At 47.4% G+C, this 13,940-nt stretch overlaps 1 protein-coding gene across 1 annotated transcript; it reads left to right on the plus strand.

The window, feature by feature from the left end:
• Window positions 1-847: 847 nt before the first annotated feature.
• Window positions 848-5,055, plus strand: Mrps11 (mitochondrial ribosomal protein S11). Its single transcript, XM_051148749.1, has 4 exons — window positions 848-973; window positions 2,635-2,764; window positions 4,039-4,104; window positions 4,708-5,055. Exons 1-4 carry the CDS (start codon window positions 924-926, stop codon window positions 4,813-4,815), a joined length of 354 nt encoding a protein of 117 aa, XP_051004706.1. The 5' UTR covers window positions 848-923; the 3' UTR covers window positions 4,816-5,055.
• The last annotated feature ends 8,885 nt before the right edge of the window (window positions 5,056-13,940 follow it).

Genomic DNA, 13,940 nt, shown 5'->3' on the forward strand with positions numbered 1-13,940 from the left:
TTTTGAAAATATCCCCAGAGAAACAGATGGAGCCAGGGGTGCTTGAATGGTAGCGTATTTTCTAAAAGTGATTTCAGCATAGTAGAAACATAGCGTGGGTGTGTGGGTACAATCTGAGTCTGATTTAGGTGTGTAGGCACAATGAGACAGCAGGTTTATTCTCATCTGAAATGCTCATTGACAGTTGCGTGCGTGGTTAAATTTTTAAAGAACAAAACTCAGACCCAAGGCCAGTCTCCTCAATCCAAGGCCTGGCTTTCCTTGCTGGCCCTGTGTCTTTTTGGACTTGAGTCTTCCACCTGAAAATGAAGAGTCCAGCCCCAGGGAACCCAAGAACACAACCCAGTGCTGAGGCCAGTGCTCTCAACCCTGAAGTCCTGCAGAGCCCAGAAGGTCTGGGAAGGAATGGTGCAGAGAGGCTCCTCCAGAGGCAGAGGCTCTTAGTGTTCATTCTGGGTTTGTCTGTGTGTGTGTGTTGGGGGTGGAGCGGGGAGAAGCTTGAGGCCTTTATCAGTGTGCATGTTGGGAGGAATCTTACGCTCTATCCTAAGCTGAACCCCTGATTAGCCTTTACATAGATCACAAGTGTGCATCACCATACTTAACCTATTTTATTTTATTTTTAAGCATATATGTCTGTCTGTCTGTCTTTTTTTATTTTTAATTGTATGTTTGTTTTTTGAGGCAGAGTTTCTTTGTACACCCCTGGCTTGTCCTGGACTCACCCTGTAAACCAAGCTGGCCTCAAACTCAGAGGTCCACCAGCCTCTGGCTCCTGAGTGCTAGGATTAAAAGCCCAGCACATGTGTGTATTTCTTTTGATTTAAAGAACTAACAATTGGGAAATTAAACAAAATGTGTCTTCTGATTGCAGCATTTACCCTCCAGTTCCAGGACAGGAAAGCTCTCTCCAATGGGCAGGGATGAAATTTGAGGACGTCCCAATTGCACACATTAAAGCAACCTACAACAAGTAAGAAAAGGGGTGCCTGGGTGAGACCCCGATGAACTGCTTCTGCCTCAGCCCTTCTTGAAGTAGAAGTCAGGGTGTCAGATGCTAGCTTCATCTTGTTTGGGAAAACCATCTTCTTTCTTTATAAAGTTTACTTGAGTTCCATGAAAATATAAAATAGACTTACTATGCTATAATTTTAAGGTTTTTCTGCCTTCCTTGGGATTCTTATGTAAGAGTCAGAAGGACAATTTTAAAAGCATATGGCAAGAGAAGCAATCTACAAGCACATGATTTATTTGTAAACTAGCCAGAATATAAACTTCCAGACAGTGCAAGCCCTTTAGCCTTACCTCAGGCCCTGTGCACTCTCCCTTCCTTTGCAGGGCTTACGTGTGATAGTGAATGAAAGTGCCAGGACTAGTGCCCTCGTGTGCGGCACACACAACCACCAAGCAGGCTCCCAGCCGCAGAGGCATAGGGCACCAGTGACAGCTTTGCAGACCAGGTTCCACTTGAAGGTGGGATCCGTGTCTGGTCCCAGCCTGCAGCCACACTGTTGGAGTACAGCGCCAGCAACTATGTCCTGGCCTAGAGTGTGCGGCACAGAGGTGCTCCAGGCCCACAGCAGCATCTCCCTTCTCATGAGCTGATGTGCTTTCTTTCTGCTGCTGTGTCCGTGCCCTTTAAGATACACCCTGCATCATAAAGCTTCTATTCAGTAAAGGAAATGCAAGAAGCCCTGGGAGAGGGGTAACAGCCATAACACGACCCGCAAACGGGATCCATGCCCAGGGCCGACCCAGTGGGTCTCCTGTGCAGCATGAGCACCCAGGGAGCTCTGCAGAAAGTAGGGTGACAATAACCAAAGGGGAGACGGGAAATATACCATAGGGTTTTCTTAAAGTCATTCTTAATTACAACTTACAATGTTAGAGCAAATTAGAAAATGTTTCACTTATTTAAAATAATGTTTGATCATAGAATAGAATGTCATAAGCATTTAAATTATCCACTGTAATAGTGTTGTTGTGGTAAGTTGTTTTGTGGGATTTTTTAATGAGTCTGTATGATTACCTCTGCAATGATAGGTCTTAGATTCACTTCAGAACAGCCCACTGATGAGGGGATGGGAGCAGGCTTTAGAGGTGACACTGCATTGGGTGTGAGCTGGTCATTGTTGGTGCAGAGCAAGGCACCGATCCTGGTAGTTATTCACATACTATTTTCTTTATGACATTTTTACTTACTTGTTGAGGATGGAGGATACCCGTGTGGAGGTCAGAGAACAACATGCACAAATCTTCCACCATGTGGGTGTGCCTGTAACCATGAAGCCATCCTTTACACACCGTTCTCTTCATTGTTGTGGTAGAAGATACTTGAAACTTCCCCAGTGTTGTCTTTTTTTTTTTTTTAGCAATTGCCCATTGTGAAATATTAGGTTTTTATAAAACACCAGGCAATATCACCTCCAGTGTAAATGGTGCCGCAGGTGGAAGCTTCTGGTGCCACTCTCCTACCCTCGGGTATGGCACTCCCTCTAAGTGTGTGATTTGTCAGTCTTCCTTTAGCATAGGGGAAGGAGCAGACCTCTTTTCTTCCTCACTATGGCTCCTAAGGACTTTAACAAGATCCTTCCTTCCCTGAGCAGTAGTAGAGTGATGTGCTTCCTTTCCCAGCACACAGATCCAGGTAGTCTCTGCCACTAACACATCGCTGGCCCGCGCCTCCTGTGGCACAGAAGGCTTTCGCAATGCCAAGAAGGGAACCGGCATCGCAGCACAGACAGCAGGCATAGCTGCAGCAGCAGTAAGTACCTGACCGCATTGTTCTGCTTTCCCTGTGGCTGATGGGGAGCTCTCATTAACCCAGACTCAGAAGCAGTGAGGTCTCGACCCACCTCTGTTAGATGCCTTGTCACTGCAGCTGCTTGAAGAGGTCTTTGTAGAAAGGCTACTAACTTTCTCTCTCAGCTTCAGTGGAGAAAAAAGATTTAATTTGTGTTCAGAGGAAGAACCAGAGTGCTGAAGGTTTAGGCACCAAAGCTCCTTCCATTAAAGGCGAGTGGATGGCATGGGGATTGTATTCTATTCAGGGAGCATGTCTTACAGCACAGGTCCCAAAGTGGAGTGTTGCAGATCTTTCTAGAAACTCCATCTCAGATACTTCATTATTACCCTGTCTTCAGAAGACCCTGCTATTATCTCCTCTTTCAAGAGGATCCAACTGAGTGGGATTGGTCAAAGTGGAGCAGCTGATTCAGCTCCCTGATGGGAACCCAGATCGGCCTTGGGCCAGGGCTGCATGCTTCCTGCTGTAGCAAAGACCTCCCACATTGTACACTCTGACAGCGGGAATACTTCCTAAAGGAACACCTTGACTTTAAAGCTAGACCTGAGAAAACTATTGATTGCTATTATGGTCATCAAAACTCAGAGTGATGTAATTGCCCATCAAACAGAACAATCAGTTAAGAGATAGATGTCAGTGTTTGTGGGACCTCTGCATGGTAGGCTTTGAGTATTTCCTAGGACCCATAATGAATGTGTTTATAATCTTTTTTGTTGTTTTGGTTTGGTTTGGTTTTTGTTTGTTTTGTTTTTTGAGACAGGGTTTCTCTGTGTAGCCTTAGCTGTCCTGGACTTGCTTTGTAGACCAGACTGGACTTGAACTCACAGCGATCCACCTGCCTCTGCCACCTGAGTGCTGGGATTAAAGGCATGCACCACCACGCCTGGTTTATAATCTTAACTCAAAAGATACTAAATCCTACTTTATAAGTGGGCATTCAGGCTCAGCCTAGATATCATGGTGGCACCGCCACCTCAGTCTTATAAATCTGCATTTGGAACAAAGTCAGGCACTATCTAGAAGTGTCCATTAGGTGGCAGTGCAGTTCTGTGTTGGCCAGCCTCTACCTGTGTCCATCTCCACTAAGGCCATCAGTCCTTGGCTTCCTTCTGTGTCTTCTGCTCCCTGTTTAATTCTGTTGTTGCCATTTTCCCATGTCTCCTGGAGACAATAGCCAGAGACTGGGATGTAGCCTTTCTGTCTCTGGGCACTGACCACTTGCTTCTCTCCAGAAAGCCACAGGAAAGGGAGTTACCCACATCAGAGTCGTAGTGAAAGGCATGGGACCAGGACGCTGGGTAAGTACCTAGGGTTCTCCAGTGTGCGTGTTCTTTAGAGCCAGGTGTGGAGAGAGTAGAGATGGCCCTTGCTGAATTTCCATGGCATTGCTTGAAGTTCGTTTTTGTTGTTCCTACGATCTGCTAAGGCCCTCAGAGCAAGCTTAGATTGTATAGTTCATTAATCAGCCTCTTGAGTGCCTGCCCTGTACCAGCCCCCGGGAATGGAAAGTGGTCTCCAGAGGACCATCCCAGACAGATCCTCAGCACAGACTAGTGGATGCAATGGAGAAGAAGTGTGGGCCAAGCTGCTGAGGGTCTTGAGAGAACTCCTGAGACCAGTGGGGCTACAGCTTTCCTCAAGGAGGTGACATCTCTCTGACTTTAAAAGAGTGAGGTATTAGAGTGTGAGTGTGTGTGTCCCAGGAAAGGAAAATGCTCCTGTAAGGCTGCTGGAGTGCAAGACTCGAGCCTGTTCTCAGATTGTAAAGCACAAGATGGAGGCAGCAGGGACAGGAATTGTAGTGTCACCCAGTGAGCTTCTGTCCCTCTTGGAGCCCTATCCAGAGATGCTGGGTCATCACTTTGGAGACTGTGCCATTTGCCTGTTTCTGATCCTTCCAGTCTGCCATCAAAGGACTGACCATGGGGGGTCTGGAAGTGATCTCAATCACAGACAACACTCCTGTCCCACACAACGGCTGCCGACCACGCAAGGCTCGAAGGCTGTAATGAGAAGGGAGTCTGCACTTGAACCTGACCTAAAGTCTCAACTCCAGATGGATCCTTCAGAAAGCCTACTGTTGGAGCCTTCCTTGGAGGAACATTCCTCGGCTTGCCACTGAAGCTGGAGGTGTACTCGAGGCTGGCCTCTCTTGAATATGAGGAAGTGGGGACTGTAGGCACACTATGGCCCTGCTCCAGCGTCTGCTCTGAAAATAAAAAGACTATTCTGTTTAGTAGTTGTGAGTTTTTGTTCCCAGTGTTAAAGACTTCTGAAAGATTATAAGTGTGACCCTGGGTAGAGGGGCTACAATATAAAGTAGCCTGTATCCATCCCATGGCGCCCTTCTTTTCACACTACATTTATAGCCTCTCATCCAAGGCAGCCAGATCTTGTCACAACCAACACCTGAGCTAGGCCAGATGAGGTGAGAGCTTTTTGTCATCCTCTGCAGTCTGTCAGACTTCACAGATGGTGGACATGCTTGAAGTCAGCCCTAGCTAGGGGAGTGGTGGCAGTGATGGCAGGGGTGCTCTGAAGTTCTGAGTTCCTGGGAGTGTCCATCCTTTATACTCCATGGATATTGGCAGCCCCCAAACCCAAGAGGAAAAGTATGTCAAAAACAGGCTGAGTTGTATAAAACAGGATTTGCCAGAAAGAAGGGTGGATGGGGCAGGGATGGCTGAGAACTATGCTGATGTGGAACCCATGTGGTGCAGACAGATGAGCACAGCTCAGAAGCCCAGGCTGCCCATCAGCCAGTCATGCATTGGCCTGCACTCTAGAGACAACAGCACAGCACAGGGGACACCTCTTCCTTAGCCCTTGGGCTAAGACAAAGCATCATAGAAACTTCAAAGGAAATGACCACAACACAGCACTGCTCCTCCCAAGCATGGTGCAGTGAGGCCCACAGCTACCCTTAGGTAGGTAGGAAGGGCTGTGTTGGAGCTGGAGAAAAGTCAAGACTACTTAGAGGAAATTAAGGGGAAATGTCTCCCTTCTCCTTTTAAGCCTTAGCAGGACTTATGAGGAGTATCCTGAGACCAAGGACTAAAGCAGCCCCCGGAGGAGTCTCATGTTAAAGCCACTGCTGGGAGGAGTGCCAGTGTTTTAATATACAACTGTCCAGACAACGCATTAGAAAGGATTTTGGTTTTTAGAGTCTCGCTATACAGCTCAAGCTGGTCTTGAACCTTCTTAATGCTTCAATTACAGCAGCACCACACCTTATACACACACACACACACACACACACACACACGTGTGCAAGCGCGTGTGGAAGGATGGTTTATTGACGGCAATAAATGTAAAAACTTCAAATCAAACAGACTTGAGAAATGAGGCTTTTGAAACCATTCTCTGTGATTTGCTACGGTTTGGCCTTTATTCAAGTGGAGAAAGGACCTGAAGCAAGTGGTTGTGGCTCAAGCAGAAATAGTTTAAAAAGACATAGGGGAAAGGACTCGTGAAGGTTCTTTCCAGAGGATTGGGCAGGGTCAAGAGAAGAAATAAGCCACAGAGGGTGCTAGGTACTCAAGACTAGTGACGACAAGAAGCTGCTGCCACCCTAGGCCTAATGTCAGCTGAAGGACCTAGAGCCTGGCAGGATCTGAGCCATGGGAGCAGGTACCTCCCAGGAGAGGCCACACAGACAGGGATTCCTGTCTCGCAGTCATGGCCTGGATGGGGAAGAGAGGAAGTTCCCCAACAGCTTTACCTGCTATGAACTGGCTGGACCCAACAGATAACTAAACAGCAGTAGTGTGATCCTTGATAACTCGGGGTGGACCTTGTGTGAAATCCACCATACCCCACTGCTTCGGAAAGTGTGTCATTTATCTGGGTGGGGGCATGTGTCTGTAATCTCAGCACGAGAGGTGAAGCAAGGTCATGGTCAGGTACACGGTAACTTTGAAGCCAGCCTGTGCTACCTGAGACATTGTCTCGAAACAACAAGTGTTCTTGTCAAAGGGGGCTTGAAAAAGATGAGTGCCGGAATGCATGCCTGTCATATACCTAGCCTGAAGAGCCAGCCATGTGTGGACCGTTTTCTCCAAAGCTTCACAAGAAAATGAACAGGCTTTGTTGTGGCAAACAATTGTGCACACTGTTGTTTCCAGTCTGAGTAGCCAACACCATCCTCTCTTTTTTCCTGTATTATCTCAGTCCATTGGACTTGGCCTCTCAAAGGCTGGTGTCTACCCCCTTTGAAGAAACTAAGGCTTCCTAACTGCAGACTGGCCAATCCAGGCAACTTTTGCTTCCTCAGATACTGGGATGTTGCCACAGGCCCTGCTCAGCATCCATCTGCCCGGAGGAATAGTGGGCTGTGAACTTACTGTCCCATGCAGAGAAGAGGCAAAAGTTGTGTTGACATCCTCCTACCAGCAGGTCTTGAACACCTTCTATGATGGCATGTATAGCACGTACAGTTTTACTCCCACAGCCAGTGCCTCAGGAACAGCAGTGTAAGGGACAACTTTCCTCTCCTGTACATGCACAAAGAATGTAATCTCCGCAGAGCCAGTGCTTTCATTTCTCTCAGCCAAGGCCACCACCTGAGCCTGAGAGACAGTCACTGCCAAAGGAAGCCTGTTTAACAGCGTGCCCCGGACTTTAGCAGAATATCACTTTGGCTTTCCAGAAACCATATCCAAATTACATCTGCCTGCAACCTGACTCTGACATGCCCACTTGAAACAAAGGGAAGAGAAAATTATAAGAAAATATATGCCTTTTCCGTCCAGGCTCTGTTTTTCCCTTTTTTTTTTTTTTTTTTTTTCCTTCCTCCCTCCCTCCCTCATCTCTTGCTCTCCTCCCCTCTTCTCCTCCTCCTCCTCCTTCATCCTTCTTCTTCTCTCTCTACTCTCTCTCACTCTCTCTCTCTCTCACTCTCTCTCTCTCTCTCTCTCTCTCCTCTCTCTTCTGTCCCTCCCTCCCTCCCTCTCCTAATTTGAAAAGACAGATTATTGTTTAAAATTTTGAATACCATCACCTCGAGGTGATGGAGTGGTGTTCTAGTCTGCTCTTTGTTGCTATGAATAAAACTATGACCAAAAGCAACTTGGGGAGAAAAGGATTTATTTTATTTTACAGGGTACAGTCAATCAGGCTGGGCAGGAACCTGAAGCATGGATGCTGTCCACCAGCCTCCTTCCAGGTTCATGTTCAGTTACCTTCCTTACACAGCCCAGGATCCCCATCTTTGAATGCTACTTTCCACAGGGGTCAGGCCCTCCTACAGCAAATTAGTAGTCAAGGAAATGCCCCTACAGACATTGCCCACTCGCCAATTTGATGGAGACTTCTCAATTGAGGCTCCTTCTTCCCAGGAGTCTAAAGTTGTTGACTAAGATTAACTATCTCAAGTGGGCACCCCAACTTTCTCTTACCAAAAGCAAAAACTGCACCCCCCAAACTGAGCTCTAATAGGCTCTTCCACAGACACCGAGGCTAAGCATAGGGAGCACAGAGGTTTGGCATGGACACCGCTCTCCCAGGTAAGTCTGAGGATGTTAGACTGGCGTAGCTAAATTATGAAGGTGTTCTTTAAAGGAGGCATTAGTGACCCCGATGTTTATGAGAATGGTGCCTTTAAGGGGATAGAAGGGAAGATTTAAGGAAGAGGTGGCACTGGATACAGGGTCAGATGGGCTAGTGCCTGTCACTTGGAAATTGATTCACAGCCAAAGCAGGGGTGAGAGGTCATCAGTCCACTGTTACAGCCTCCTTGTCATAGAGGGTCATGGGATTCAGACTGAAGAAGGAGGAATGGAGGTCAGGGTTTACCAAAAGATCAGAGGAAAAGCCACACACACACACACACACACACACACACACACACACACACACACACACACACTAAAGATAAGCTCAACTGATGTGTTGGCGAAAGGGTGCGTCTCAGGCAGTGGCCAGGAAAGAACTTGCATGCCAGGTCTTAAAGATAGCTCATGTGCAGGAGGTGTTTTTGTACTTTTCTGTTCCTGTGACAAAACACCATGACCAAGGCAACTTATAAATGAAAGTGTTTCATTTGGCTTACAGTTTCAGAGAGTTAGTCTACTATGCTGCAGGAAAAGCTGAGCACTCACATCTTGATCTGAAAGCAGCAAGCAGAGAGAGCAATGGGAAGCCTCAAAGCCCGTTCCTATCACACACCTCATCAACAAGGCCACACCTCCTAATCCTTCCCAAACAGCTCCACCAACTAGAGACCAGTTACTCAAACACAGGAGATTGCGGGGGCCAATCTCATTCAAATCATCATATACGATGACTAAAATAGAGTTAAACTAAAAGTCACTGTGGTTTACATAAAGCAGTTATGAGATGTGAACCAAAAAGAAAAACTATGGTTTTAGATTTAAGTAGAGAAAGACCTAGAACAAGGAGCAAGAACAAGAGACACACACGACAGTTTTCATCAAAGGGTGGTTCCATCCATCATTTTCCCAGTTCTGAAGACATCTTGTCCAATACACCCCTCTCTGCTGCCATTTGTTTGAGAACACCAATCTTGTTCCTCTGTTCCAGGGTCTAGCCTTGCCCTCTTGGATAACTACCCTCCTGTGGGATAGGGGAACTGTCCTGTGAGGTTTCCTTCCTCCTGGGATCCTTGCGAGCCCAAGTGAAGAGCTTTCTAGCAGATGCACCTTCTGCATACATTTCCACAGTGGCAATGAAATTACCCACGGAAAAGTACAGCACCCGGAAAGAAGATGACCCTGTATATAAACTATATAAACACTACAGGAGAGCCAGCAGGGAGCCAGGAATAGAGTGATGAGAGAGAGGGCCACAGAGGCCCAGTACATCAGGCATAGAACGTGTAGAATGCTGCCTAGAGGTCAGCTAGCTGCTGTGTGGGATGAACTCTAGTCAGCTGAAAGACCGTGATATTCCAAAGGAAGAGAAGGTGGGAGACATTGAGAAAGGAGAAAGTAGAGATCTGGACCAGATGCTGAGTCTGGTGAGAGACGTCAAGAGGATCTGTGAGAGCCCAACGCTACTCCTCTGACAAGGTTTTGGTACACAAAAAGAATATGATACTTGTATGTTAGAAGCAGGTCTCGGCAAGGTTGCAGGAGACCAGGCTTCTAGGGCAGACAGTCATGTGAGATCCAGGGGCAGGTGTGCCCATTGTAAGCTGGGAACAGCCACACTGATTGATGGGAGCAGTGTGGACAAATCAGAGGCAAACTGTCCTTGGAATCAGTACACAGGGACCATTCCTTGTTCTTTGTAAGATTTTCTATGATTGTCCTGAAACAAAAGAAGCCTCCTTCTCCCCCAGCTCTTACTGAGGCTGTGCAAATAGCCAGAGCTGCTTCAGAGGGAGAACAGGCTGTGTCTGGCAGCACTGTATCTTACACAGGGACTTTGGCTTCGTAAATTGCTTGTAGAACACTCCATCCAATAGGCTGCCAGATGGCAACACTCTGTATCTGCTCTGCCAGCACAAAAGCAGATAGCCCCCACCTGGCTCTTAAATATAGCTAGTGTGATGAAAGAACTAATTTAACTTTCAGTAGCCTGAATTATAAATTGAGTACATGCAGCTGATGCTACTGTACTGGGACAGTGTGGCCTTGGGTACCCTCCCCCTTAGACTCACTACGCAAAGACGTCACTAAGGTCTGTGAGTCAGGCAAGAGTGGGACTTAAATGTCCATCAGTAGGGTGCTAGGGAAAGAAATTGCTGAACATCCACGGGGTATGTTAGCTAGGAAATGAGCCAAGATGTGTAGCTAAGTGACAAATGGAGACGTGGGCAGTGGGATGACGTGTGTGGTGCAGTTGCAAACTTTGGTAGGAAGAGAAGAGACTGGCGTACACGTCTTTGGGTGCACATTGATTATCTGACAGTAGTGTGGAGGCAATGGGTGGAAAGAAGACTTCACTTTTTGCCTTCCTCACCTTTAGCCTCAGATGCCGTGAATGTGCTACTTATTCAGATTAATTACTTAACCAATAAAATAATAGAAATACAGGCCTGGTTTTACCATATGTAGTCAATATATAGATAAATATGCATACGTGTGTGTGTGTGTGTGTGTGTGTGTGTGTGTGTGTGTGTATATATGAGCTGCAGTTCAGCAGTGTGTAAATAAATTGTCTGCTGATGTGTATACAGAATGTTTTTTAAGTATAATTTGACACACATGAACCCTGGAACACTGCCTATTCCCCCTGGTGGTCCTGTAAAGAACACTGGCTTGTCTCTGAAGTTTGTTCTGCTAATTAATCTGATTTCTCCCCTCTGCCAAGCCAGGTTCAAATCGAATTATGCACTTGCTCTCAAATTAGCATAACGAGTTTTGCCAGAAAAAGTCACCTCAGTGTCATTATTGCCTGGCTGGAAGGAGGGATGGCCGAGCAGGTGCTGTTTCCATAGTGCCCTGTAGCAGCTTAACCACCTAGGATTTGGGTAATCCCCCTGAACTAAAAAGAAAATGTCAACTGAGGGGCAGTGCTGTGTCACAGGGGACCCTGGCTGGGAAGACACCTGCTGTCTAGACTCAGGTGGATCCCACACTCCCCTCCCCCATCAGACACTGGTGTACCCCTCAGGACAATGGAGGAGAGAAGAGGATTGATGCTGATCCAAAGAGCCTAAAGGTGTCTGTGGAGAACTGTTTGGATGCACAGACCAAGCTAGAAGTTCTAGAAGCCCAATTTGGTGTCTGCTAGGCTCCAGGTACTGCTGCCTGTGGTCTCCTATTCTTTCCTATATGTTGGATGGGAAGAGCTTAGGAGTTAGAGTCCCATTGGTATTGTGTGACTTTGGAGCAATGACTGCACGCTTGGAACCCCAACTCCCTTCCTATCAGTCGCTAATGTGGGGATCCACTAAGGTTGCTTTACCCAGCTTCCACTCACTGGTATCATCAAGCATGGCTCTGCCCCCCCCCCCCCTCCTTGAGCACCTTAGCTGGAGAGAGACCTTCAGCTCCACTCTGTGGAGCCCTGGCTGGGAACCTTGTCGTGAATACAAAGGTTGGCCCATCCGGCCCTGGTCATGCTGTTGTTAGGATTGTTGTTATCATTCTCAAATATTTGCCCAGAGATTGTAATTAGAAAGTGTTGCCTAAGAGCCAACCACCCATCTTCCTGTTTCCCTTAACCTACGCAACTGTGGAATAAGCCAGACTGTTAAAAATATGCAGCCAAAAACTAAAATGAAATGAAAAAGCCAAGTGATTCAAGAATATCTTTCAAAAGACTTTCTTCCTCCTTCTCCTTTTCTCCACAAGCAGATACAAAATTTTGATGCCCTGGTAACTGTCCAAGCAGATAAGAGGCCAGTAGGGGAGAGAAATTCCGACACCTATGATAACTTCACAGGGCAGATAGAAGTGTAAGTGCACATGTGTGTTGTGAGTGTATGTGGTGGTACAGCTCACGTTCCGCTTTTTAGTTAGTCTGAGACTCCAGCCCAGCAGTGGTTCCACCCACAATTAGGATGGTCTTCCCTCTTCAGTTAAACCTTTTGGAAACACCCTCTTGTTTCCTAGAGATGCCTTTCCATGGTGTTTCTAACTCCAATCTTGTTGATGATGATGGTTAACCATTACAGTGTGGCAAAGGGCAAACAGCGCAGTGCGAGGTAGGCCAAGTGCAGCAGACACGGCATCAGCTCCCAGCCAGGAGCCTTTGGATGCTGCCTCACAGGGAAGCAATCTTTGCAGATGCATTCCAATGACGGATTCTGAACTAGAGGCAGGAGCGCTGGGAACTGTGTGGGTTATCTGTGTGGGTCCTACATGCAACCCCCTGGTTCCTTATAAAATGCAGGGAGGTTTAACCACAGACAACAGTGAAGACCATGTGACGCAGAAGACTAGAGAGAAGCGTCACGGAAAGCCACAGAAGCGTGGATTCTTTCCTGGACCCTCTGAGGGCGAACAGACCCAGAAGCAACTCACTCTGTATCCACTACTACCTGACTTCAGGCTCCTGGCCTCCAAAGCTGCAAACAACAAAACGGTTGGTTGGTTTGTTTTTCTTCTTTTCACTGTCCTGGAAATCAAACTCAGGTCCTCAAACATGTGAGGCAAGCACCCTACCTCTGAGTCCCCGCCCCAGTCCCAGCACCCCCCTACTTTTCCTCTTTTTAGTTGAGACAGATCTCAATATAAGCTGGCCTTGAACTTACTCTGTAGCCTACATAGGCTTTGAACTTAAGGGCCTCCTGTTTCAGCCTTCCCTGTAGCTGGGACGAGACCTGTGCTACCAGGTCTTGCTAGCTCTGTTGTTTTGAGGCCTACAGCATGCACCCATTTGTTCCAATGTGTTCCAGCCTCAAGTGTGCATACAGAGGGGCAGGAGAGAAGGCTGGGGAAGCAAGTAAGGGTGGGCAGACTGGGTAGAAGACGGTCATGTGGGAGACAGCTGGACCAGGCTTAGGTGGACTGTGGATGGGGAAAGAAATCAAGGGTGAAATGTCTATAGGACACTTTGTGGCCAGTAGGCAGCAGTTTCCAAGGTCACAGCACGGGAAGGTATTTGAGAAAGAGCTTTCTGAAGCCTGGTGGAGGGCAGAGAGACCGAGAAGCCCTGCTTTAACCCAGTGGAAAGTGAAGGTGAAGCTGACAAATAGTGGCAAGCGGGACCATGATGCAGTGCCTCTCCAGACAGGCCTGGGAGGGGCAAAGATGAGGAGAAACACTGAGGAGGCTACAAAGAGTATCACAGAGGAACCTACCAGTCCTCCCCAGGGCCTCAGGCTCTGAGAGATGAGGTGCCTTTTCTGCGCCCACATCCTGGGCCCTGAGCACAAAGCTTTGCAGATGAGGATAGGCAGGGATCCTGAGCCCCACATCCCTGGGAGCAGGCAAAAGCACATTTTTTGTCCTGTTGGGACTGGGATAATTGGGGCATTAAGGAAAATGCATTTCTCACCTATTTTCTGTCTGATTGAAACGTACTTTGCAGTCATTTAGAGCCCTCACACCTCCTATAATCAGAGCTTGGTTCACTCAGATGGAGGCAGAAAACTGGGACATCACATGGCTTTTGAGGCTCCTAGGGTTTGACAAGCAAAATATGCAACCTCACCCATTTCTGTACCATCTGTAGACATGGTCAGTCTGGACAAACTAAACCCCTTGCCTGCCTGGACCCTCCA

The sequence above is a fragment of the Acomys russatus genome, chromosome 7, assembly GCF_903995435.1.
Source record: "Acomys russatus chromosome 7, mAcoRus1.1, whole genome shotgun sequence".
NCBI lineage: Eukaryota > Metazoa > Chordata > Mammalia > Rodentia > Muridae > Acomys > Acomys russatus.